The 24,942-nt window shown below is 39.3% G+C and overlaps 3 protein-coding genes across 10 annotated transcripts; 2 read left to right on the top strand and 1 right to left on the bottom strand.

Moving 5' to 3' along the window:
- Positions 1-2,401: 2,401 nt before the first annotated feature.
- Positions 2,402-8,918, top strand: LOC131311865 (uncharacterized). Of its 8 annotated transcripts, XM_058339471.1 has the most exons (9): positions 2,402-2,558; positions 2,958-3,025; positions 3,493-3,625; positions 3,711-3,901; positions 4,567-4,669; positions 4,780-4,956; positions 5,512-7,105; positions 7,209-7,292; positions 8,346-8,918. In XM_058339471.1, exons 4-9 carry the CDS (start codon positions 3,822-3,824, stop codon positions 8,417-8,419), a joined length of 2,112 nt encoding a protein of 703 aa, XP_058195454.1. In that variant the 5' UTR covers positions 2,402-2,558; positions 2,958-3,025; positions 3,493-3,625; positions 3,711-3,821; the 3' UTR covers positions 8,420-8,918. The 8 variants fall into 8 exon arrangements, with proteins under 8 accessions (XP_058195454.1, XP_058195455.1, XP_058195452.1 ...); XM_058339472.1 differs by lacking the exon at positions 2,958-3,025 and having other exon boundaries at positions 3,380-3,625; XM_058339469.1 differs by lacking the exon at positions 2,958-3,025.
- A 977-nt stretch (positions 8,919-9,895) lies between these two features.
- On the top strand, positions 9,896-18,827 carry LOC131311860 (heat shock 70 kDa protein 17). The gene is made up of 14 exons (XM_058339461.1): positions 9,896-10,848; positions 11,615-11,847; positions 12,418-12,577; positions 13,461-13,706; positions 13,820-13,953; positions 14,072-14,411; positions 14,512-14,670; positions 15,037-15,111; positions 15,233-15,333; positions 15,424-15,493; positions 16,772-16,828; positions 16,940-17,001; positions 18,034-18,106; positions 18,204-18,827. Exons 1-14 carry the CDS (start codon positions 10,063-10,065, stop codon positions 18,393-18,395), a joined length of 2,688 nt encoding a protein of 895 aa, XP_058195444.1. The 5' UTR covers positions 9,896-10,062; the 3' UTR covers positions 18,396-18,827.
- Positions 18,828-20,525: 1,698 nt separating this feature from the next.
- Positions 20,526-22,472, bottom strand: LOC131311876 (UDP-glycosyltransferase 82A1). The gene is made up of 2 exons (XM_058339495.1): positions 21,867-22,472; positions 20,526-21,428 (listed from the first exon to the last, which is right to left on the bottom strand). Exons 1-2 carry the CDS (start codon positions 22,369-22,371, stop codon positions 20,527-20,529), a joined length of 1,407 nt encoding a protein of 468 aa, XP_058195478.1. The 5' UTR covers positions 22,372-22,472; the 3' UTR covers position 20,526.
- Positions 22,473-24,942: the final 2,470 nt, after the last annotated feature.

Consider the following 24,942-nt stretch of genomic DNA (forward strand, 5'->3'; position numbering starts at 1 on the left):
CATCAGGCTCTGTTCGCTTTCGTCTCTCTGTAAATTCCTCAACTAATACAGGATCCAGACATGGTCCTCATATCGTCTTCGATGCCATTTTATTTCTTCCCAATCTCCTCAATTTCCTTAGATTGTCTATTCCACTCTCCTGTAGCGAATGAAAGGGTTACATATCCTGTTTTTCGGTAGATTGGTTACCAAGGATGCACTTGAATTGTTACAATGAGCTAGGCTATGGTCTGCCACAACTTGGCCGATGACATGCCATGCCTTGACCGTCGGGCGTACAAGCATTTCGACAGGGCATCTTGGTCAATTTCTTGAGCATTCCTAGCACACGAATCACCTGAAGAGTGCCATGGAGGGATGTCCAAAGTTGATCGGGGCGAGAGCATCTTGGTCAATTTCTTGAGCATTCCTAGCACACGAATCACCCGAAGAGTGCCATGGAGGGATGTCCAAAGTTGATCGGGGCGAGAGCGAGGGTGAGGCGTTTGCCCATGCACAGGGAAATTGATTTAAATTGAAGTGAGATACGAGGCAAAAATCGATATATCTTATTCCGTGCATGCCAATCCTTCTACATAATAAACGAAACAAGCAGAAGCTACAACAGATTTTTTTTTATTTTTTTTAAAGGGTTTGGAATGGAACATAGAGGGAAATTGTAAACTTTAGACCACTTATCAAGTTTTCTTAATAAAATGTTACTTTTGCCGATAAAAAAAAAAAAAAAAGAATCCCAAAAAAAGAGAGGGCGAAATGCAAATACGAGAATGTGACTCCAAATTTTACCCTTTCTCGTACCTTCCTTCTTCTCCGTTTCCTGTACTCTTGATATCAATTCTTTGTCCCCCTCTATGTATTCCGCGAAATAAGTGATTCCGAAAGGTCATTGCTTGGAAAGTTTCGGGCAGGCTAAGGATGTGTAAATGCCTAAATGTGCAAGTCGTCAAAACAGGCACAATGGAGTGAACCATCTAGCATTAGGAAGGATGACTGATGTTTTGTCGAAGACTCACTCTTGTCACATAGATCGATAAACGCGCCTCTCGCATTATTCTGCGTGCCCAATAGTTCGGATGAACAAGATTTCGAGAAGGGTTAGAAATGTATGGGTTTTTAAATAACATAAGTCACCATATGGAACCCACAGGAAACCCATATAGTGAAGCTACAAAAAACGTAATAGCGGTTTTCTATAATTTTTTTAGCTGCAAGCTAAAAACAACGAACCCGTGAGTCTCATCAAATGGAACCAATAGGAAATCCATATGGTGAAGCTACAAGAACCGTTATCACGAGATTTCCATATTAGTTCTTCAATCATGTCGCAGTCATCCGGACTAGGGTCATAAAAATAGATTGTTTTAACAGCCTAACAGTTTGGCATCAAAGAGCAAATCCTTAAGATGGGGATAATCAGAGTAGAGGAAAGCGGACTTTGAAGTAATCCGTACACTTTGAATTTGGGTATAGATGCATAATTTAGGTTTGGGTAGGGCAAATTGGGCAATCGCAAAACTCGGACCAACAAGTTTTGTCATTACTGGACAACATAGGAAATATCTAAAAAATAATAATAATAATAATAATAATAATGCTACAGACACGCCTACCGGCCACTCCCCGACTAGTGAAGACCTCTGGGGGCACTACAGAAACACCACATTTAAAAAAATCTGTAACAAAATGATACGACAATATATACAAACTTTCTTCGCAAAAAATACTACTCACATAAGAGTTAATAACCTGTCTACAAATACTAACAAAAACTATCGTAGTCATATACAAAAGTTAGAAACAATGGGGGACTCGGATCCTCTGTCCGACTGGGTCTGTTCGAGTCTACTGTCCGACTCATATACAACGTCGTTTTGGGTGTTGAACAGCAAGATAAAAGCTTTCTCTTCATTTGATACTATGGTTCTCTTAGGGCTTTTTAGCCCTAGAGCTAAAAATTAATTATGATATTTTAGGATAAAATGAAAAAAAAAAAATCTTAGTCCAAGTCTGTCGGTGGGTGAGTCTTGGAAACCGGAAAGAGGACAAAAAGGTAGGAGTAATTTAAAAAAAAAAATAATAGTCAGAATTTAAAAAAAAAACTCCGGAATTTTACAGCAGTAGGGGCACGTGCCCCCACTCGTCCCTTCATAAATTTGTCGCTGTCCCCGACCATTTCTCTCTCACATATTTGTAGGGACCATCCCACAATTAAATATGCGAGACTGACATATATGTAAGAGAGTAGTGGTCAGTAGTAATATACGTAGCATTGTTGTAAAGATTTAAGGGCTCAATTGAGAATAAAATACTGTAGGGGCAGAAATTGTAGTGCAACCCTTGGTAAAAAATATAAGTTGTTCGGACGACTGGGATTGATCCATCTTGTCAGATCCGATGGTCAGAAAGTTGCAAAACTTTTAGGAATTGTTTTTCATCTCCCGCGCCTAACATATTTCTGTCAAATCTCCACCGTCGACCAAACCCTAACCGTCGTTCGCCGCTGCCCGAGTCCGTTTCTCTCTCTAATCTCTCAGATCGCCACTTCCTTCGAAGCCAAGGTCATCTCTCTCCTCTCTCTCTCTCTACATATATATATTTGTACATGTATCTCTATCTGTCTGTCTATCTAGCTATCTATCTTCTCGCAGCTCGCACAAAACCTAATTTGTAGTTAAAACGAAGTGAATTTGTCAGTTAATTAACCACCATTTTTAGTTCAGTTTTGGAATTCTTGTTACTACTGCTATTCTTCGTGTAATGCTATGATTTTACTTGCAGCTGATCAACGAGGTCAGTGTGAGAAACTAAAGAAGATGACTAATTTAGCAAGCACTTGATCACAACTGAATAGGAATTTTAGTTCTCAAATATTTTGCGGAATTATTCCTTTTTATGTTTTAGAGAAATTAGGTTTAAGTAAGCGAATAGCAACTATATCATGGTTGATATAGTTGCAGGAGTCTATCAATCGCAATATGGGCTTTAAGGGCATCATAACCGTGAACGATTCATAAACAAGTAGCAGGTAAGACGACCCTTTTTTTATTAATTTTTTCAATCTATTGAATGTTGTTCACAAAATTGTCATGATTTTGGTTAAGGAGTATTATTTACATGTACGAACGATATGCCTACAACTAATTTGGGCTCAAAAGTTTGCATAGACGACACCGAACAACATGGGACGAACGCACAATTGTATGCTTGGAGAGACAAATCTATATAGTGGGGCGCAATATACTTCCATATTGATTTTGGGGTTGTGGATATGACATTTTCGAAAAAAGTTTAGACCGGTGAAACTATAGAACTTTAAAAACATTAAAAAAACCTTATAAGAATACTACTCTCAGTACTCTGATATATAGTCTTTGAACAGGCTGAATCTCATTTCCTCATTAAATAGGCTGAGAAATCAAAAGCCTCCCTGGTGGCTTTCTTCGACTGCATGAAACTAAATGTACAGGATTTTTTATTTTGGAATGTGGGCAGGGTTTTCCATGCTTCATTTTCGTGGTCTCAAAATCATAAATTTTAAGGGAAAAGTGACAGTAGCAGTGTAGCAAGGTTCCAGCGCGACCATGGTCGCACCAACCTAAGAAGCCTGACTTCAACGGAATTTCTTGTAAGATAGTCTAGAACTTGAATTTGTTTTGTTCGTAAGTTCCTAGAGACTTGATTTATTGGTTTCCTATGTATTTCTGTAGCAGCACGTTGAGATATAACTGTGCTGATGAGCATGAGGTGGAAGTTGCTTTGAAGATTTGGTGATTTGATTTTCTCCTCTAGCCAGGTGGATATTCTGGCATGCTGAGAGTATCATGAACTGTTCAGATTTATTATTTCAAGGTCTCAGGATACTTAATTTGATTATAAGAAAAGCTGTATGCAAAAGCTGCTGGTTAGTCAGTTTCAGTGGCTATATTTTCACTTCTTTATCCATGTTAAATTTGCTTCCCCCTTTCTTCCACGTCTTCCCTCTGCTACATGCTGGTGTCATCACCCTTGTCAAAACTATGGGAAGTTGCTCTATGTGCTTAATAATTGTAATCAGTTTCTTGATTTCATGACTGCTCTCTGAAAACTGATTAGTGAAGCTATTAATAATTTTGATTTTGATCTCTGGCAGGGTTATCTTCGTAGCTTTGTAGCAATATAGCTTAATTGAAGTTCTAAATTAATAGCAAAGTGTTTGTAGCGGAATGACAGTCAGATGCGGGACTGAACTCATTATAGGGTTCCAGTCACTGAAAACCGTTTCTTGGTGTGTTCATGTCATGCTCCATTTTCTTGGTACCTTTTGGGTGTATATCCTATTAGATCATGAGAACAAGGCTTTAATTGAGACCTAGAGGGAATTCATTTAACCATTTTCCTATTTCCATATAATTTCTTATTCTTTCAGGTTTTAGGTATAGTTTCTTACTCTTTGTTATGGCAAGCACGAAAGGATAGTAATTAGATCGTATTCATCCGCCAGAGATGGCCATTGTTTGAAGCAGTTCATAGTCTTTACTTCTTTATTATGCCTTGAGGTGGTGTTCAACAACTAGAATGGTTTCACAGGTCAAGCTTCTTGAGAGACTCACATTCCACATCTCTCTCTCCCCTCTTCAACTTATGCCACCAGATTTTCCTGTTACTCATGGATGTAGACTTGAAACGAACTGTAAGATGAGATTCCTTTTACCCATTTTCTTCTTAATATGTACTTCTTTCGTAGAAGTGTTTTTCCGTTCAAATGCCTTTCAGTTTCCACTTTTGGAATTCTTTTTATAGATTCAGTTTCTTCTAGAAAGAAATGTAGCTGTCGTGGTCCATGATCAACATGATCTCAATCTCAGCCGCAGTCGTGAGGTACTTTTACCAAATGCAAAGGCAGGTCTTAAAGAAAAAGAGAAAGAAAAAGCAAGCTCTTCTGGCAAGGGAAAGACAAATGCAACAAGTCAACAAGTGGTATGATTTTCCAACGAATTTTTTTAAAGTTCCCTTGTCTTTTAGTTTATTGAGGAAGCATGAAAAGTAAATCATGGTGTAAATATAAAGTGTGAGACTGGAATCTTTGTGCTTCCAATCTAGCCATTGTGTATAGTGTTCGTATAAAGTGTGAGACTGGAATCTTTGTGCTTCCAATCTAGCCATTGTGTATAGTGTTCGTATAAGCACGCTGCTTCCTAAAACCAACATGATAATTTTTATATGCCTTTCGAATTGCGAGAACAAGAAAGGATAGTAGAAGAAGAAGGAATAGTAGTTGAAAAGATATTTATTATGATGTACCTTAAAAAGAGAGCAAAATGAACCAAAATGAAAAGAAGAAAGGGGAAATTGAATGCAGAAAAGAGAGAAGAAAAGGACAAAAATTGATATTTGCGATGACAGGAAAAAGAACCATATTTAAGAAAGAAACATTAGCCATAGCACACAATGGATAGGTTTGGAGAGAAATTATGTTATTCATCCATGTGTGGTTGGTTATTCATGTACATATATTTGATATTCATGTTTTAGGCATCCAATAATGATGTTATTTCAAAAGCTGCTTTGGCTCAACGTGCACGACGACAACGAGAAAGAGACGCAAAGCGGCAACTGGCAAAACGTACACACCAGGAACGAGAGGAATCAGGAGAATGTATGCAACCTACACAACCTAGATTCTTTCCTGCTTTAATACCAAGCCGCCGCCGCCGCGCACTCCTTGAACGGGCAAAAATGAAGGCAATAAAAGTGAATGCCATTCAATCAACGTCACTATCAACTGAAAAAATTGAAAACGCACCACAACAGACAGTGGTTACAAAGGCGCTGGCGTCATCATCAACGACTGCTGTCCTTTCGCAATCAACATCTCTATCAACCGAAAAAACTGAAAATGCACCACAACGGACGGTGGTTACAAAGGCTCTGGTGTCATCATCGACGACTGCTATCCTTTCGCAAGAGCCAAATTTTGTGCATAATCCTATCAATGGAAGAAGTCTACCATTGGTGAGAAATATGCTTAGTCAACCTAAACGATCTGAGTTACATTCTTTGCCGCCTCCGCGAAATCTTGGAATAGAACCAGGAAGAAAAATAATTCAGCAAGGGTTACATTTTAAGGCTCTTGGGGGGCCTTCTTCAAGCACCCCTTGGAATTTCTCACTGAGCAATAATGGTGGAAACAAGCATCTCATTAACCCTGGTCACAGATTTAAGATGGAATTAGGTAGGGGAAAAGTTCAGGACAATATGGGGAAGTATGCTAATTGTCCTCAATTGAGACAGTGCCCTCTCAAGCCAGAAATTTGCCTTAAACAAACTCCGATGCAGCCGAAGTATGTTCATTTTGTTCCTGTGGCAACGACAAATTACAGGGCTCCAGTGATGACATTTCCATACGGTGGGTCGTCAGTTCGTGATTCTCTTGGCAAACCTGGTATTTCCTTGCATTCTGTTCAATCCACTTGCCATATGGGTACAGCGGATGTTCCTCGTTCAATTGGTTCCAAGGGTTCTGATGATAAGCAGAGGACATTCCCACACGGTGGACCGTCAGTCCGCCATTCTCTTGGCAAACCTGGTATTGCCTTGCATGCTGTTCAATCTGATTGCCATGAGGCTACAGCGGAGGCTCCTCATTCAATTGGTTCCAGGGAGTCTGATGATAAGCAGAGGGATTTTCTTGGCAAACCTGGTATTGCCTTGCATGCTGTTCAATCTGATTGCCATGAGGCTACAGCGGAGGCTCCTCATTCAATTGGGTCCAGGGAGTCTGATGATAAGCAGAGGGATTCTCTTGGCAAACCTGGTATTGCCTTGCATGCTGTTCAATTTGATTGCCATGAGGCTACAGCGGAGGCTCCTCATTCAATTGGTTCCAGGGAGTCTGATGATAAGCAGAGGACATTGCCACACGGTGGACTGTCTATCCGCGATTCTCTTGGTAAACCTGGTATTGACATGCATGCTGTTCAATCTGATTTCCATAAGGCTACAACAGAGACTCCACATTCAATTGGTTCCAAGGGGTCTGAGGATAAGCAGAGGACGGAATGGTTTTTTTGCCTACCAAACTTGTTGAAGCAACTTGATGAGTCTGATCAAAGGGATTACAAAGAAAGTAAGTCTTTTGAATTCTAGTGAGATAAACAGTAAGTTTACTTTCACGTTTTAATTTTTTCTTACGTTTCTGCCTGGTCTTTTGTTTCATGTGATCTATTTAGGGCTTCTGCATTTGCCTCCAGCTGAACTTAGCCGGCATGCGTTTGAGTTGGAGAAAAGAGCAGTCCAACTAACAATAGAGGAAGGTAATGAGGAGTGTGGACCGTGGATCTTTCTACGTTTGTTGTGTTTTCCGCTTTTCTTTCTTGCATAAGTTCAATAACGGGAAACAGAAATTTCCTATCGTTCGTGGAAGTATAGTCGGTTAACAAATCTGTTTTGGTGCTTTAGGACAACTTTAAACTATAAATTCAGCTTTTGGTCTTGACTCACTAGGAGAATAATGAGGTTTTCTAGTATATAACAACTTGAACCTATTACCTTGAACTATTTTGTTCATGTTGTGACCAATTATTGACTTCTTGATGTGTTGTGAAGGTTTTCTGATGCAAGGTTAGAATTAGTGCGACTGTGCTGGAGTGCGACTTTTCATTGCTTAGAAGTAGATTGTCTTATCTATTTGAAGAACACTGAGCACTCTAGGTGCCTTATAATTCTGTTCCATCAACCTACCTCTCATATGGGGAGATGCATGCTCGACCCAACCATGAAGCAGAAGAGCAGATATTAGTGGTTGATTGAATTAAATCACTTCGACTTTAAAAGCAAAACGTTGTACGTCACTTGAAACGATGTACGTACTCATGCCTCAATACTTAATGTCCAAATTATCCATCTTCCTTATCCAGGAGATCATGCGTTCATATGATACTTCATTATGGCAATGCCAATAATCAATAGTTTTAGGGCACGTTTGATTGTAGGATTAGAAGAGTGGGAATAAGGAATGGGAACATAGGGGCCCACATCTTCCCTCATTTTCATAGTACGGTGTTTGTGGGCACTCACAACTAAGGGTTGGATAGGACATGCTTGAACTATTTGTCCATTTAGGGGACGGGGGATTAGCTAATATCACGGGGAGGGTATCACAGGGAGGGTGGTATTAGCTAGTCCTCCCTCTCCTGATCAATATTCTTCACCCCCTTGAATACATCTTGTGAAATCATACGCCTGCGGTGTCACCCAGAATCTCAATTGATGTTTCTTATGCCATGTAGAGGCAATATTTCCATTTGATGTGGATTAACTGTGCTGTCTCCATAAGTTAGTTATGCTTTTCTTTATCTCTCTGACAGGAAAAGAAATGCAACGGGTGCAAGATCTGAATATTTTGGGAAATGTGGTCGACTATTTTAACCATTGTAAATGACTCACATACTCCATCCAGTCGAAGAACTGAAAACTAACAAAGGTACTTTCGCTGCATTGTGTTGACGACGAGATGCATTGAGTCGAGTTTGTTAAGAGGAGTTGGATGCTGGGGATGTCGACTTCTTTGAGCATGGCTTGCTGCTTCAACAAGTTTTGGCAGCTTGGGAAAAAGTTGCTCTGGCTTCCTCATAATTTTTCAACTCTCAGAAATGTTGTGTAGAGCATTGAATGACCCTTGGATACTCTTTTGGGGATGTCGACTTCTTTGAGCATGGCTTGCTGCTTCAACAAGTTTTGGCAGCTTGGGAAAAAGTTGCTCTGGCTTCCTCCTAATTTTTCAACTCTCAGAAATGTTGTGTAGAGCATTGAATCACCCTTGGATACTCTTTTGGGCAGGCACTCATTAGTACCTAATACTAGTTTTTGAATGTAAGCATCTCTCAAGCAGGTTTTGAATGTATTCGAACTCTTAGAGCTAATGAAATGAGTTTGATGCTTGTGCTTGGTTGTGCAAGTCTCCATTCCCCCTTTTCTTTCTTCTTCTCCAAAAACCTCTCTTTCCCAACTACTACAAAAAGTTACATGAAAAGATTGACATGACCTAAATGCATAATGCATGAGATTTTCTGTACCAGATCAAATTTGCACATCTCAATTAATAAAGTTAAGAGGAGATAATGACTGAACAAACTACAGTTTGAGCCCAAAATAGTTTTGTTGTTGCCGTAGGCATGAGTACTAAACACTTCTGAATAATAGTACATTTGAAGTAAGGTTTTGAATACCGTACCAGCTAAAGTATCTTTTTTTTTTTTTATACGGCACACACCGATAACGGTGAGAGATTGGATACTGTTCGAATTTAGCGCTATTAGTGTTGAAAGTGTATGGTTTTTTTTTTCTTTCCTTAAAGACAAAAGAGGGAGTGCAGATAACAGAAAAGGGAGTGTGAATATCAATTTATTATTTGTTTACGCAAAATAAAATAAAAAATGGGTACCAACCAGTGTTTGAACTAAAACAAAATCAAATTATTATGATATTGAATTTGGTCAAAACGATTCTTCTCGGGTAAATCACTAATCAAGGCAAAAATGGGTTAAATTGTTCTATTGAGCGCCCACTCTGTTAAAATTCTTATTTTTAAAGTATTTATTTTTCACTTTATGAGATAAATATTCTCTCATAATATACATCAAATAAAGATCAACTTTCAACTCATACCCGAATTCGAATTGGATCCCAGCCCACCAACAGAAGACCCAGAACTTTCAAAATCGAAACAACGTCAAGGATCTACGACAACGGAACAGACAAGTCAACACAACACACTGAATCCTCTCACAAACTACCACGTGTCACTTCTTCCTACGTGTCCCCCCTCCATTGGCCCAACCCCTCCATTCACTTCCCACGTGGTCTCCCCCACGACCCCCCCTATAAATACCACTTGAATATTCCACCGCCTTCCTCCTCATCCTTCTCCTTCTTCTTCTCCAAAAACCTCTCTCGCTCTCTCGCTCTCTCTCTAACGTTTTCCCTGCCGCTCCACCCTACTCCCACATTCTTCTACTGTGATGTCGTTCTAGATTCGGCTGCTTCCATTGATGCCATTCATGCAAACGAATCCCTGAACGCGAAATGATGTCGTCGTCCCCGATCTTCTTCAGATCAGGGCTACTCCTCCTCCTCTCGATCCTCTTCCTTTTAACCCTAGCTCCCACGCCTTCCCAATCGGCCGTCTCGAGCATAGATCTAGGCTCCGAATGGATCAAAGTCGCCGTCGTAAACCTCAAACCAGGCCAAACCCCAATCTCCATCGCCATCAACGAAATGTCCAAGCGCAAGTCCCCCGTTCTAGTAGCCTTCCAGAACGGCAACCGTTTGATCGGCGAGGAAGCCGCCGGGTTGACCGCCAGATACCCCGACAGAGTGATTTCCCACATCCGCGATTTGGTCGGGAAACCGTTTGATTACGTGAAGAGTTACATCGAGTCGATGTACTTGCCTTTTCACTTGGTGGATGACTCGAGGGGAGGCGTGGGGGTTAGGATTGAGGATGGAGACGTGGCTTACTCGGCCGAGGAGCTGGCCGCGATGGTGCTGGGGTTTGCTGTTGAATTGGCGACGGTTCATTCGAAGGGGAAGGTGAAGGATGTTGTGATTACGGTGCCTGCCTGCTTTGGGCAGGCGGAGAGGAAGGGTTTGATTCAGGCAGCCGAGTTGGCGGGGATTAATGTGTTGTCTCTTGTTAATGAGCATTCGGGCGCCGCGTTGCAGTACGGGATCGATAAAGATTTCTCCAACGGGTCAAGGAATGTGGTTTTCTACGATATGGGCGCGAGTAGTACTTATGCTGCTCTTGTGCATTTCTCGGCGTATAACGCCAAGGAGTATGGGAAGAGTGTGTCAGTCAACCAGTTTCAGGTACTCCTCAAACTGAGGCCCCATTTGTTATCGCTTACTGTAATTTAGGTGAAGCGTGTTGCGTAGCTTTTCGTAAGTTTGAATAGAAGTTCAAACTATTTGGTTAAGCAAGTTGTGGATTTAATTCTCACTCTCGGGTAATTGGGTTCTTGTTGATATCATCATGCACATGGTGGCCTGTATTAAAACGAACCTTTAGGAAATGGAAGATGTGTATCTTATAACTGACATTAGGAGCGCTTGTTATGACATATTGTTTCCAATTGATTTGCTAATTCTATTGCATTCCAGTCAACTGTTCCAGATGTGAACAGTTACTATTTGTGATAATTCGATTGTATGCGGAAGTTGAATATGGCTTTTAGTAAATAGAGGCAAGCGGGGAACTTTGCACTTGTGTAAGTCTTATGAGCCCGGCTCAACCAGTTACCATTTGCTTTGTATACGACGAAAATAAAAGGAATTCCTCTTTTCTTCACTGGAAGTGCACGTTAGTATTTGTAACGCCCATGTTGTAGAAATTGTTGTAAATCTATAGGATCATTAGTCCGTATGCTATTTATTAATTTTCTATAAAGCTGTGAAGCTGTTTGATGGCAGCGAGCAGTAACTAATCTTGGTACTTTGTAGCAACTTTTGTTATCCTGGGCCTCATCTACCAGAGGGCATCATGTGCTAGGTGTCATATATGGTTCTACAAAGAATGAAGGCTGTTTTTGTTTTTATCATTGGCGAGCCAATTAGTTAAACTTTGAAGCTGTCGTAGGTCAAGGATGTAAGATGGGACCCACAACTTGGGGGTCAGACTATGGAATCAAGGTTGGTGGAGCACTTTGCGGATGAGTTTAACAAGCAACTTGGAACCGGGTTTGATGTGAGGAAGTCTCCCAAGGCGATGGCTAAGTTGAAGAAACAGGTTAAGCGTACAAAAGAAATTCTAAGTGCAAATACGATGGCTCCAATTTCAGTTGAATCTCTTTATGATGACCGTGACTTTAGGTATGTGAAATTAGAAGGGCAGTATTCATTCTTTTCATATTGTGATATGGGATTGTCAGAGTTATTTTTGTTCCTATGTCCTCGAAGAAAATAAGTTATTCCCCCAAATATGTCCTAGGAATTAGGAGTTGGATGGGGAAACAACTACCGGATTTTGAAGTAAGGGCCATAGTAGAGTTATTCTATTGCCAAGGGCACTGAGCTTGATCAGACACACGCCTTATCAACGTCTAATCAGTTTATGTTGCAGAAATGCAAGAGTCATTTGTTCAGATGCAAGGATGGAGAAAATGACCTGATAGAGTTGCTACTAGAATTTTCAGTCTGTATATATCTTTAAAGTTCCTGCTTCTGATTCTGCATTCACCCATTTTTTTGTGCACCAGAGAGAGAGAGAGAGATGGTATTCCTATTTGTAAAAAATGTCTCCGTGCTGACAGATTTTTGTCTTCCTCCTGTGCACTGTGTTATACTTTGTTATTCTGGTTAGGTTTGAATTTGATTTTTTGCTTGCATGAGTTCAAATAATTGGGTTTATGATATTTCTCTTACTGTTGTGCGTGTTACCAGGAGCATGATAACTCGTGAGAAGTTCGAAGAGCTTTGCGAAGATCTTTGGGAGAAATCCCTTATCCCTCTTAAAAATGTACTAGAGCATTCTGGTTTGAAGGTTGAGGATGTATACGCAGTGGAATTAATTGGAGGTGCCACTCGAGTTCCAAGACTACAGGTCTTTACTAACTGGATTCCCTTGTGATTAAAAATTATTTATTAGCTTAACTATTGCATTTTTGTTTGAGTTCAGAGGGACCCCTCCCAAGCGTTGATAGCATTTGAGCTAATATATGTACTACATTGTACGTTGACAAGGGTTTGGAATATATGATCTATCAAAAAGTATATAGTTTCCGTTAAGAAAATGGTTTTTATAGACTGTTGCCTTTTTCAACCTTCCAGTCTTTTCTATTCTACTATTCTGTCTTTCAAAGTCTCATTTTAAGCTCATGTTTTCTCGCTAAAATTTAACCTAAAAAATGGCTGAAAACCAAGTATGGCAATTTAGTGCCAAAGTATACAATTGCTTTATGACAAGTACTGAAAAGTTTTGGACACGTGCATTGTGGAGACATTTGAATACTGTACTGTCAACAGGATATCGGGAAGTGTGACTGAAATCTAAGCACTGAGTTATTAAGCATTGTCATGTGTGCATTTTTTTTTCTTCTTATCAGTAGATGTTATTTGTACTTTATCAGAAACAATTACAAAACACCAAATGAATTCAGTTTTTAGCAGTATTCAGTTAGCAAACAGAAACTGTTTATTTGCAAGATCTGCTGAGTGAATGCCTAGTAAGAATAGGAACTACAAGAATGCAAGTGTTCTCACCATCAAGACAAACCATAAAAATTACTTTTAAAGATTTATTTGGTGGGATTGTGTATCCTAGTGTGAAGCTGCTGCATTTGCCAATCTGCTCTTTAAACGTATCATCGTTTCTTTTGTATTAAAGCATCCTCCTATCTGTTCACTTATGGCTATAAAGAGAAGTACTTAATGCCATTGCTTACAGGCACGTTTACATTTGAGATTCTCTATTTTGTCTCTTATAGGCTACGCTCCAAGAATTCCTTGGGAGGGAAAATCTGGACAAACACTTGGATGCTGATGAAGCTACTGTTCTTGGTGCTTCATTACATGCAGCAAACTTAAGTGATGGAATCAAATTAAATCGTAAACTGGGGATGGTTGATGGTTCTTCGTATGGATATGTGATTGAGTTTAATGGACCTGATCTTCTGAAAGACGAAAACAGCTCAAAGTTTGTTGTGGGAAGAATGAAAAAAGTACCTAGTAAGGTAAATTATTTGGTGGAAATTTGCATCTATTCCACTTGATACAATAACATTTAGAAACGATCAAAATTTTGTCATTTACTTGTGCTAATCAACATTGTGTGCCTGTGTGACAGATTTTCAAACCCTTTTCCCATAATAAAGACTTCGAAGTTTCCCTTGCCTATGAGGGTGACCTACTACCCCCCGGTGTTGCTTCACCAGTATTCGCTCAGTATTCTGTGTCTGGTCTGACTGATGCTAGTGAAAAGTGAGGATCCTAATTTTTTGAATTGTCAGTTGACGTGGCTTCTTCTGGTGTTTTACCTTGAGAAATGGAAGGTCTATTCATTTGGTTATTGATTTTTATCATCTGTCCTGTTTTCTAGGTATGCATCTCGTAATCTTTCTTCCCCCATCAAGGCCAATATGCAGTTTTCTCTCAGTAGAAGTGGGGTACTTTCCTTGGATCGGGCAGATGCGGTAATTGAAATATCTGAATGGGTTGAAGTCCCCAAAAAGAATCTTACTGTGGAAAACTCAGCTTCTGGATCACCCAACATCTCAGCTGAAGGTGGGCCAAAGAACACTTCAGAAGAAAGCATTGACGACCAGCAAACGGATGGTGGATCAAGTAATACATCCAACACGAGTGTAAATGAACAAAGCACCACTGATCTTGGTACAGAAAAAAAGCTAAAGAAGAGGACTTTTAGAGTTCCACTTAAGGTGCTAAGTCATTCCTCTTTCAAAATCTATCTGACATCGTATATTGGATTGGCGTAATACATTTTGGGATTTTAGATATTCATTTGGCACCTTTTTCTAGATTGTTGAGAAGGCAGTGGGACCTGGGATGCTGTCGGAAGAAGCTTTTCTTGAAGCTAAAGCAAGACTAGAAGCACTGAATAAAAAGGATTCCGAACGAAAAAGAACAGCAGAGTTGAAAAATAGCCTTGAAGGATACATATATGCCACTAAAGAAAAGGTCTGAATTGCTTTGGGAAATTTGCTAGTAGTTGTTTGACGTGAATTTTGAAATCATCATTTTTGCTTTGACTTTTCCCCTTATTTCTGTTGACCATGTAGAATAAATGGTGACTGTTCAGGTTTTTGTTCATTTTTTTTTCTTCCTTTTCATATGAATCTGTTCTGGTAAAAACATTGTTCCTTCATTTGAAGCTCAGCCCAATGTGAAAGCCTGCAAATAATTGGCCTATTATTTGCACATGCGTCTGTCCATTACAATGTTTTGTGTTTTCTCATGTGCCTTCTATAATTGATTAATTGATTGCTTTTCAATTTGAAGTGACTGACTTACAATATTTTGTTTGATGCATTGTTGCTCAACCAGCTTGAAGTTTTGAAGGAGTTGGAGAAAATTTCTTCGAATCAAGAACGCCAGTCCTTCATTGAAAAACTTGACGAGGTTTCTTCTGTTAGCCCTCTCTGTCTCTACGGTGCCACTTCGCTTTTTGTTTGTGCAACCACTAGGCTTCATCATATCCCCGAGTTTAGTTTCTTGAATCGGCAATCTTGCACTGTTTCAGGTGCAGGAATGGTTGTACACAGACGGAGAAGATGCGTCTGCCACCCAGTTTCAAGAAAAACTAGATTTGTTAAAAGCTATTGGTGATCCCATATTTTTCAGGTCTGTCCCGACTCCCTACGAATTATTCTCGTGACTAGAAAGGTTTTAGTTTTTGCAATTTGTAAAGCTTATAGTGTGATGTTGACACAGATTTAATGAGCTTACGGCAAGACCAGCAGCATGTGAACATGCTCGAAGATACCTTAGTGAGCTACAACAGGTAAATTAGATGGTTAATAGTAGAGAATAGTAGCTGAAATGCATGTTTATGCCAGTGGTTGTTAAACTTCTATAAGCTTAGATGCTATGCAGGTGGCATAAGTGATAAAAGATCAAGTAGAAGATTAATATTCTAGCTAATTGTTGTTGATTTACACTGGTTGAGACGGTAAAGAAAATCAAAACTTGGATGAAAAAGAATCTAATACAGACTTAGGAACTACCTCTACGACCCCTCTGCAAGACAATATATGTAAGGAGTTTTATGTGCAAAGTATTTAGTAAGACAATAAATGTAATTAGTTTTATGTGCGAAGTATATAGTGTTACAATAGGATGATAATTTAGAAACCAATCCAATGATGGAGATAGTAAAGCAAACTATGACTTAGAAACTTGGTTGGCTCATTCAGTCGTTATGTCTGTGTTAACTGTTTATCAAGTTGCCCCTACGGCACCGGTACTCTGCAAATGCTCTGCAACATGGAGGGGTGAATGACATCTTTTCTTCCCAACACGAACTGGGTATCGGTAAAGGAGGATAACGATACAAATATCGAAAGATGTCTCCTTATTCGTGTATCAAAAGTATGGATGGAATTGGTTTGGTTGGGTCAGGGGTTTTAGGGGATTTTTCACCCAAGACCAGACTTCTTGCAGTTGTGTTCTTTATGCCATAACTTATCGGCCAAGTAAAACCCTAGCCAAAAAGCAGTGTGTGGTGGGCCGGTTCATTTAGTTTTAGTTGGCTTAAGAAATTAAGAACTCGAAAACAAGATACACTACTGAGCTATGAAGTTGTGGAGGTGGGTCTCAACTTGATTTCCTTGACCATGGGATCTCAAGATAGGAAAGGGTGGACCACTACTCCATTGACATTTGCAAGCCTTGTAGCACTTGCAGAATGTATTGGTACAGCAATGGCTGTTGGGACATGGGGGGGTTACTGAGGTACAAGATTAGCAACTATCTAAACTGTGAAATCTGCATCTCGAGAGGGATCACCTCGTCCTTGTTTAACCTCTTGTGATTGAGGAGGCAAATCAATGCCAGTCCTCTCGAAGAAACAATAATGGTCCACATGTTTACTGTCTTTCCATGGATTTGCAGAAAAGGCTTTTCTTTTATCCTTCTTTTTAGATAAAAGCTTTCTTTTTTGTGATTGTTTTTTGAACTTTTCTTGGTACTGATTGTTATAGGCCTTCCTTTTGTTTTTGTTTTTGAGATAGTGCATTGAACTTTTTGTTTTCTTTCTATTGTATCTGCTGAGCATCTAAAGATTGTGCATGGATGGGAAACGAAAAAAGCTTGGCTTCCGAGAGAGAGAATAGATGAGGTGCTTTACCCCTCTTTCATCTGTTTTTGCGTAGAAAGCACATGGCAGTGTATGTTTCATGTATCTTAATTCATTTTTCAATTATGATACCCACAATGCTTGGATCATCAGGTTTTGAGGGACACTGAAAAGTTGAGAAAATGGTTGGATGAGAAAGAGGCTGAGCAGAAGAAGTAAGCTCTCTCTCTCTCTCTCTCTCTCTCTCTCTCTCTCTCTCTCTCTCTCTCTCTCTCTCTCTCTCTCTCTCTCTCTCTCTCTCTCTCTCTTTTAAGTCTAGACTAGATTCTTCAGTATGTGTGCCTATCACTTGGACAATCTAGAGACACGTCTAGGGTCTCATGAATGAATTGATGCCGGGAATGAAGCTTTAAATTAAAAGAATAACGAATCTATAGTTTTGTTTGACCGGCAAAAGAAATAATGAATCTATAGTTTTTAGTCACTGTATACTCATAACATGAGTTTCTATTTCACCTTTTCATGCAATAGGATTTTTTTTATCTAGCATGATGACAACGTAAAATTTTATGATTTTCACATATGCACAAAACGGCACCCATTTATCCCTGTGTTCGTGCTCGGCTCCACTGAGTATTAGAAATTGCAGGTTTTGAAAGTTTTCTTGAGGTTTTTAGGCCCCTTTCCACTTTCTCAAATAAGTACTTAAAAAATAAGGACCTATTTTCAAGCTTAAAAATAATGGACTTAAGAAAATAATTTTTCAATTTTTTTTTGCAAGGTTTGATAAATCTCATCGAAATCTATCGAACAAGATACATATTGCATATTTTTTTATTTCAGTAAGCTTATTATTTTTAAGCTTGAAAATTGCAAATAAGTACTTATTTTTTAAGGGGGTAAACCGGAACACCTTATTTTGTATTTCATTCACTGCTTTGTGATACGTAATTGAAAGATGTTCCACTAAATTTGCCAGCAATCCAAGAAATCTCAGCTTCAAAGAATGCTGAGACTTGGAAATGCAACAGAGGGTAGAGATATCCCTTCAAATTATCTTGGCAATATGCAACTTAAGTATTAAATTAGACAAGGTTTCATACTCTAGCTGAAAGGATAGCAAGTTGCAGACTCAATTACTTTCGATTCCTTAAGCTTATCTGTCGTCCCAAATTAGATAGAGAAGTAAACCAATTCCTAGTGTTGTCAATAATATGGTTGTTTACTTTCCTGTGATTCTTTGACAGAATTTCGTCATCCAGCAAGCCAGCATTTACATCTGAAGAAGTATATGAGAAGATACTAGATCTTCAAGACCAGGTATTCTAGCAATCCTCCCCTCGAGCTAAGGACTAATAATATCTTAAATTTCATTAATCCTGCGATACTATTATCTTGACTGCTGCTCTATGTCTAGGTTGCTAGCATCAACAAAATTCCCAAGCCAAAGCCAAAAGTTGAGAAGCCGGTAAAGAATGATACTGCCTCCAGCTCATCTTCTGAGGAGACTAATACTACATCATCTGAAGACAGCCAAACATCAGAGACGTCGGAGAGCTCAATCCCTGAGGAAGCAGACTCTGAACCAGATGTTCACGATGAGTTGTGATTGAAACGAGTGAGGCATAGAAGGTTAATATCGAGGGAGGCATATTCTTCTTCGGGTGGACAAGCAAACAAACATTACTTAGGAAGCATGTTCAACTGGAAAGGAGTTGATGCCCGAGTCGAGCCAATTTTTCAGGTGGCATGGTTTAATTGCCATTCTTGGGTTTGGTTCTTTTCTTACAATCCATCGATATTTGCGAAGGATTTTTACCCTTGTTAATTGTTGTGTCTTTAGACCATACCAACTATGACTAGGGGTAATATACTGGCTAACGACGAAGCCATCAGGAGATTTTGGTATAATGATACTGTGCTTTTTGTTTCTTAGTAATGTCTTGAGGGATCTTATCTTATCTAGAGAAGTGATGAGATACGGACGAGGCTCTTTATATCTTGTATTTTGTAATTGATGAGTTAGTAATTGTTTCCTAAACACCTGTTTATGAGTAAATGATGCATAAAACCATGAGATAGCAAAAGGAAAGACAGTGAAAGAGCTTATTATTGGTGTTGATGTGTGCAGAATGTGTTTGAGTTTAGCAGAAGGGTGTGCTGCGTTTATGAATCTTCCGATACATGGTACTTTTGAACAAGAGGCAATCCAAATGTTATGATGTACTGCTTTCTTAAAGGTTAGAAAGCAGATCTTTGCACCTTGGTTATTTTGTTTGAATTTGTGTCTTGGCATAGTTCATGAAAAGTTGAGTAGAAACTTGAAAAGTTGGTTGTTGCCAGCCAACATCAACTTCTTAAATAGTGAATTGATATATATGATGAATGCAAAGAGTCACTTGAGTAAGCTTCATACTACAACAATTGCATCATCTAAAGCCTACTTAGTTGCTGACGGCACTCTTACGCCGACACTTAGTGTTGGTTTGCTTCGGCTTTGTGCCCTTGAGCATGTTAACCTGGTGTGCTTTTCGCAGTAGTTCGTGTCTTATATTTGGTAGTTTTGGTTCATTCTTATCTATTTGTGATGAAATTTTTTGCCTTAGTATTTGCTACTTCCTCCGTCTCTTTTTAAGTGTCCTGCTTTGTAACTTCAACTTATTAAAAAGACATCATCATTACATATTTCACATTAATTTTTTTCTCCACTTTTCCTATTTAACCATCATCATTACACTTACTCACTAACTTTTCAAAATGAAATATACTTTTAGGGACAAAATAGACAATCAACCAACTTTACTCTCTAATTTTACAAAATGGACATTTATTAAGGGACAGTCCAAAATGGAATACTGGACACAAAATAAGGGACGGAGGGAGTATTTTATTTTATTTTTTTTTAAGTGAAGATCGTCCCAGTATATTAACTTGAAAAAAATTACACCTAAAACAACAAACAAAACACAACAAAATATAAAAAATAGAACGGTGGTGTCGGAACCCAGGAGAAAGATGTAGAGTCCATGGAATCCAAAGTGGTAAGCTAGTTCCCACTGCAATTGGCCAGATCACGGGAAGATCGGAGCCGGATTAGCTGCACACGCCTTCACCGTTGTCATTGCCATCGGAGAGCTTGATAAACCATCGCCAAGTGGATCAGATCTATTCCCCTGGTCTCCGTAACCCAAAAATGAAGGAGAGAGGGAGATCTTCCTTAACCATCTCTCATTCCTTAACCATCTCTCATTCATGGCGGTAGAATATGAGCCGAGAGGAAAGGAGAGGAGAAAGAGAGGCCGGAGAGGAGGGGGAACTGAGAGGGAGGAGGAGAAGAATCGGGGAAAAAGGGGAAGGGGGGCTGCGGGGTAGAGAAGGGGAGCCCCCTCCCCACGAAACACTCTCTCTCTCTCTTGCAATGACAATTGCTTGATTGTTGATAATAAAATAAAAAAAAATGAAATGAAAGCTATATATCAACAATGTGATTACCACATTACGTCTGTTCCAAAAAAAGTCACATTATGCAAAAAATAAAAAATAAAACTCACACAGTAATTGATACTATAATTACAATCCTAACAACGACCTTGCAGATTTAGTGTGTGTCTTGCTATTTACTTAGGCCGGCCATTATCTCAGTCTCAGTAGTACTATTAATTAGGAGTATCATTTGGATGGATGCATGAATGATTAGGAGTATTAATCATATCATAGCTAAGGAAGCATGTGGCTCAATTTCATGACTTCTCTAGGTCATCAATAAAGGTTGTGAGATAATTAGTGGCACTTAAGCTACCTTCCTTCCCCATAATCCTCCCATTCAATCTCAACAAACTCTCTCTCATCTTTCCATCCTCCAAAACCTCCCTAAAACCCTCTTCCACATCTTTCTGTCCAAGCCCTCCAATCTTCACCCCAATTCTCCACACGTCCGCGATATATGCGCAATTCACAAACTGGTCCCCGGCGACCGGATAACACACCAGGGGTTTCATGCATTGTATAGCCTCGTTGGTCGAGTTCCACCCGCAATGTGTGAGATAACACCCCACAGCCTGATGTCTTAGCACCTCCATCTGTGGTGCCCATGAAACCACTTTCCCTTGTTTCGAGACTCTCTCTAAATACCCTTGCGGTAGACCTTCGCGCCACGAAATGCCCAGGACCCAAATAAACGGGCGTTTAGATGCCTCGAGTGCCAATGCTAAACTCTTGATCTTTCCTTCCCCAATGGGACTAACCCAACTCCCGAACGAGACGTACACGACCGAGCTAGACCTTTGTTTCTCTAGCCAATCCAAACAGGTCATGTCCTCTTCCCAAAACGTTGCGTTCTTGCACGTTAAAGCGTGCTTGCTTAGAGGTCCAACCGGAAAAATGAAAGGGTAATGTTGTTGATCATAGGCATTGATTAATCGTATTTTCTGCTCGTGATCATGGCATTCTTCTTCTTCTTCTTCTTTTGGGGAGGAATTTACGAGGAGCCATCGAAGCCTACTTGACCTATCTAAGGTCCTGATCCAAAATTTGAACCTTGAAATTTTGGCAGCAGAAGTTCCAATCAACCATGGAAGATCGTCGGGGCCTAGTTTTGGTTGACCTGGTACGATGCAAATCTGACCTTTGAATTGTGGAGTACCTGTCAAAACACATCAAATGAGTCACATTATATGAGTATGTAGATGGAAAAAATGCCGACTCTGACATGCATGCTATCAACTTCTCTGTCGGGCCAATGCTGCCCAAGTTTTAGCCATCCAGATTAGTTGGTCATTTGGGCCGAATCAATAATTCTCAAAAATAGAAATGCAACATGCCAACTTATCAATCTTTAAATTTTTTATTTTATCGACGTTTTTAAAATTTGACTCGTTGTTTTCAATACCAATAAATTCATTACTTTGTTCACATTTTGTATTTTTTTTCCTCTTTTAATAAATTTAAAAAATAAAAACTTTGATCAAGAAATTATAAAAACGAAAAGATTAGTTATTTAGATTTCCCAAAGACCTTTTAAATTAAAAATAAACAGAGCAAACTCGTCCACCGTAGTTAGAGTGTGAGCAACAACACTTGCCTGTTTCAGAAACGAGACCGGTGTGTAACATATAAGGAATAGCAGCGATCAAGCGATAAGCAGCCAACATAACTGCCCAAAACCCGGCCACGGGAACACCGCACCTCTCGGCTACTTCAATAGCATAAGAACATAACAAGTCAACCACCACACACACAACATTCCCACCACCTTCTTTCTTGTCCTCGTCCTCGTGAAGTTTGCGAACGAGGCCCTCTAAATGAGTCGCCATATCGTTCTCCATAGCCTTCTCAATCGCGAAAAAATCGCGTGGCCCATCCTCATCCAACCCATCGGGAATGGACAAGAAAGAAACATCGGTACTATTTTCGTCTCGGGGATTGATTTTTCGGTGAATGAATTCCGGGGTGACAACAACAGGGTGGAATCCGCGGTGGACTAACGCGGTGGCTAGCTGGCACATGGGGGTCACGTGCCCCTGCGCCGGGTATGGAACCATGATTATCATCTTCTTCTTCGGCAAACTCTTCTGATGATACTTCATTGTTCGAGTTATTTGCAAACACAACAACAATGTTTGTGATGAGATATGAGATACCAGAAGGGGATCAAATTAACCAGTCTATTTATAGAAAAATGAGTGCAACAACAATTGAAAGCAGAAAGAGAAACTGTCAATTAAACTAATGAGAGCATGTGTTTGGAAGTTTATATTGTATTATGATGGCGATGATGAGTGGCTTTGGCCAAACTTTTTATTTAAACTAATGGTGATTTTTCCAACCAGGTTATTTATTGTTGGGTTTGGATTTTGAGAGTAATGAGTGGAAAGAGATAGATAGAGAAAATTTATTGAAAATTCATTAATTGAATTCTCACCGGGTATCAATTTGTCAAGATTTCAAAACAACGGTATCTGATACATGTTAAAGCACCCCCTCAAAATCAATCGGTGTGGATGGAAGAGACTGCTCAAGCTCACATACTAGTTTTTAAGGTGATAATTAACCAATGTGGTACAAATTCCAACTCTCTCCCCACACGTGTGACCCCATGACTCGTATGCGGAGAGGTCAACAAAGGACCCAAAACACACAGATCACAACGAAACAAAGTGCAACTATGACAAAAATAAAAGGAAAAAGCCTTTGTGTTAAGTCATGCTACATACACTATCATCCATCCACTACATCATCCACTACATCTTTTGTGGGGTTCATCCTGGGTTCCAAAAAAATACAGAAAAATGTTCATAAATTTTAGAATAATATTTTATGGGGCCATGTAAAAAATCAGCTCCAACGGATATCATTAAGTATTATTTTTTGATTTGTAGGGGCGAAACTGCTCAACTATACAGTTTCGCTCCTACGAATCAAGAAATAATACTTATCGATATTTGTTGGGGCTGATTTTTTACAGGGCTCCATAATATATTATTTTAAAATTTATGAACATTTTTCTGTATTTTTTTGGGACCCGAGGTGGGCCTTACAAAAAATGTAGTAGATGGTGTAGTGGTAGTATACGTAGACTTATTGAACAAGGTATTATGTTACCATATTTTCTTGGTTTCAATATTATATTTCTTGTTTAGGGTAGGATAATATTTTTGTTTCCTTGTTATTCATGTTTCTTTGTTGATTAGTTTCTAAGTCATCAAGTCTTGTAACCTATTTAAAGGCATGTTAGGGTAGTTATGGTTTGAATACAATCAATAATACATTATTTCGCTTTTCTTAACACTTTGGAAACCTAGCTCTGATACTATGTTAAAGCACCCACCTCAAAATCAATTGGGAATGAGGGGAGATGCCGTTCAGACTCATATACTAGTTTTCAAAGGGATAATTAACCGATGTGGGACAAATTCCAACAATACGCAGGAGTATCGAGCGCAGTAGAATGACATCGGGGGCATCGATCAAAAAGGACAGCTTTTGAAGCGCGTAAATCGCTGTAACAGTCGTAACGGCCCTAAACCTGTTCGTGAATTAAGAACGAATACGTAGTTGAAAGTTGCAGATACGCATGCGATTTACAATCTCACCGGTATATCTTTGGAAAGATCCAAAAATATCTTTCCAGAGATATAGTACCAGTGTCTGTTACTCCCTCCGTCCCTTTTTAAGTGTCCTGCTTCGTAATTCCAACTTATTAAAAAAACATCATCATTACACCTTTCACATCAACTTTTTCCTCCACTTTCCTTACTTACCCATCATCATTACACTTTTACTCACTAACTTTTCAAAATAAAATCTACTTTTAGGGACAAAATAGACAATACATCAACTTTTACCCCCCTAACTTTACAAAATGGACACTTATTAAGGGACAGCCCAAAATGGAATACTGGACACAAAAAAAGGGACGGAGGGAGTAGTTTTTTTGTATATCTTATCTCTTACTAATAAAATCATGATATTTTGTGAAATCAATTATTAGAGTTTGAAAGTGGATTTGGTGACAGACAAAAAAGAAAGCCATAACGGCAATTATATGTGCATGATACCATAGTAATGGAGAATAGTAATTTAGTTGGGGTATTTGGGCCCTGATTCGTTTCAAATTCAAATAAGCACTTATTTTTTGAATTAAAAGTGATGTATTGTATGAGAAAATGATTTGTCTTGTAAACCGTAAAAAAATTACTTAAAAAATAAGAAACTTAGCAGAACGGGGCCTAATTTGTTGTGCCGGCAAAGAAAAACTCTTCTCAATGTTTTCAGTTGATGTACTCTTCTGTACATGCATGCACGTTATTTCATTGTGAAGGCAGAAGCATAAGCCTGAGGTGGTAGGCCTCAAAGCATAGTGATCAAGGTTCTCCTATATTGCTCCATATTCTGTATCCCCATATTATAGTTACAGAGAGATTACCCAGCAAAATGTAAGGGTGTTTTGTGGTGGAGCTTTGGGCTCAACTAACTTGTGTAGGGTTGTTCGAGCCAACACAACTTATAGCCGGCCTGTTTTATCCTGGAGGAGACAAGCCATATTGGAGGTCTGCTGCATCGGTGGTGGTTCAAGATTAACCTGCCGTAGAGGGCCTGCATGCATCTCCTTATAGATAGCAAGATATCCGTGCCTCAATTCGATATTTTTGTAATCT

The sequence above is a fragment of the Rhododendron vialii genome, chromosome 12a (assembly GCF_030253575.1).
Source record: "Rhododendron vialii isolate Sample 1 chromosome 12a, ASM3025357v1".
NCBI lineage: Eukaryota > Viridiplantae > Streptophyta > Magnoliopsida > Ericales > Ericaceae > Rhododendron > Rhododendron vialii.

Coding starts and splice junctions, on each gene's coding strand:
- LOC131311860 (XM_058339461.1), top strand. CDS start 10,063: ATGATGTCGTCGTCCCCGATCTTCTTCAGATCAGGGCTACTCCTCCTC. Junction 10,849..11,614: donor TGTCAGTCAACCAGTTTCAG/GTACTCCTCAAA, acceptor AAGCTGTCGTAG/GTCAAGGATGTAAGATGGGA. Junction 16,829..16,939: donor CGAGAGAGAGAATAGATGAG/GTGCTTTACCCC, acceptor TTGGATCATCAG/GTTTTGAGGGACACTGAAAA.
- LOC131311876 (XM_058339495.1), bottom strand. CDS start 22,371: ATGAAGTATCATCAGAAGAGTTTGCCGAAGAAGAAGATGATAATCATG. Junction 21,429..21,866: donor CGGTCTCGTTTCTGAAACAG/GCAAGTGTTGTT, acceptor GTGTTTTGACAG/GTACTCCACAATTCAAAGGT.
- LOC131311865 (XM_058339471.1), top strand. CDS start 3,822: ATGAACTGTTCAGATTTATTATTTCAAGGTCTCAGGATACTTAATTTG. Junction 3,902..4,566: donor GCTGTATGCAAAAGCTGCTG/GTTAGTCAGTTT, acceptor ATGGTTTCACAG/GTCAAGCTTCTTGAGAGACT. Junction 4,957..5,511: donor ATGCAACAAGTCAACAAGTG/GTATGATTTTCC, acceptor TTCATGTTTTAG/GCATCCAATAATGATGTTAT.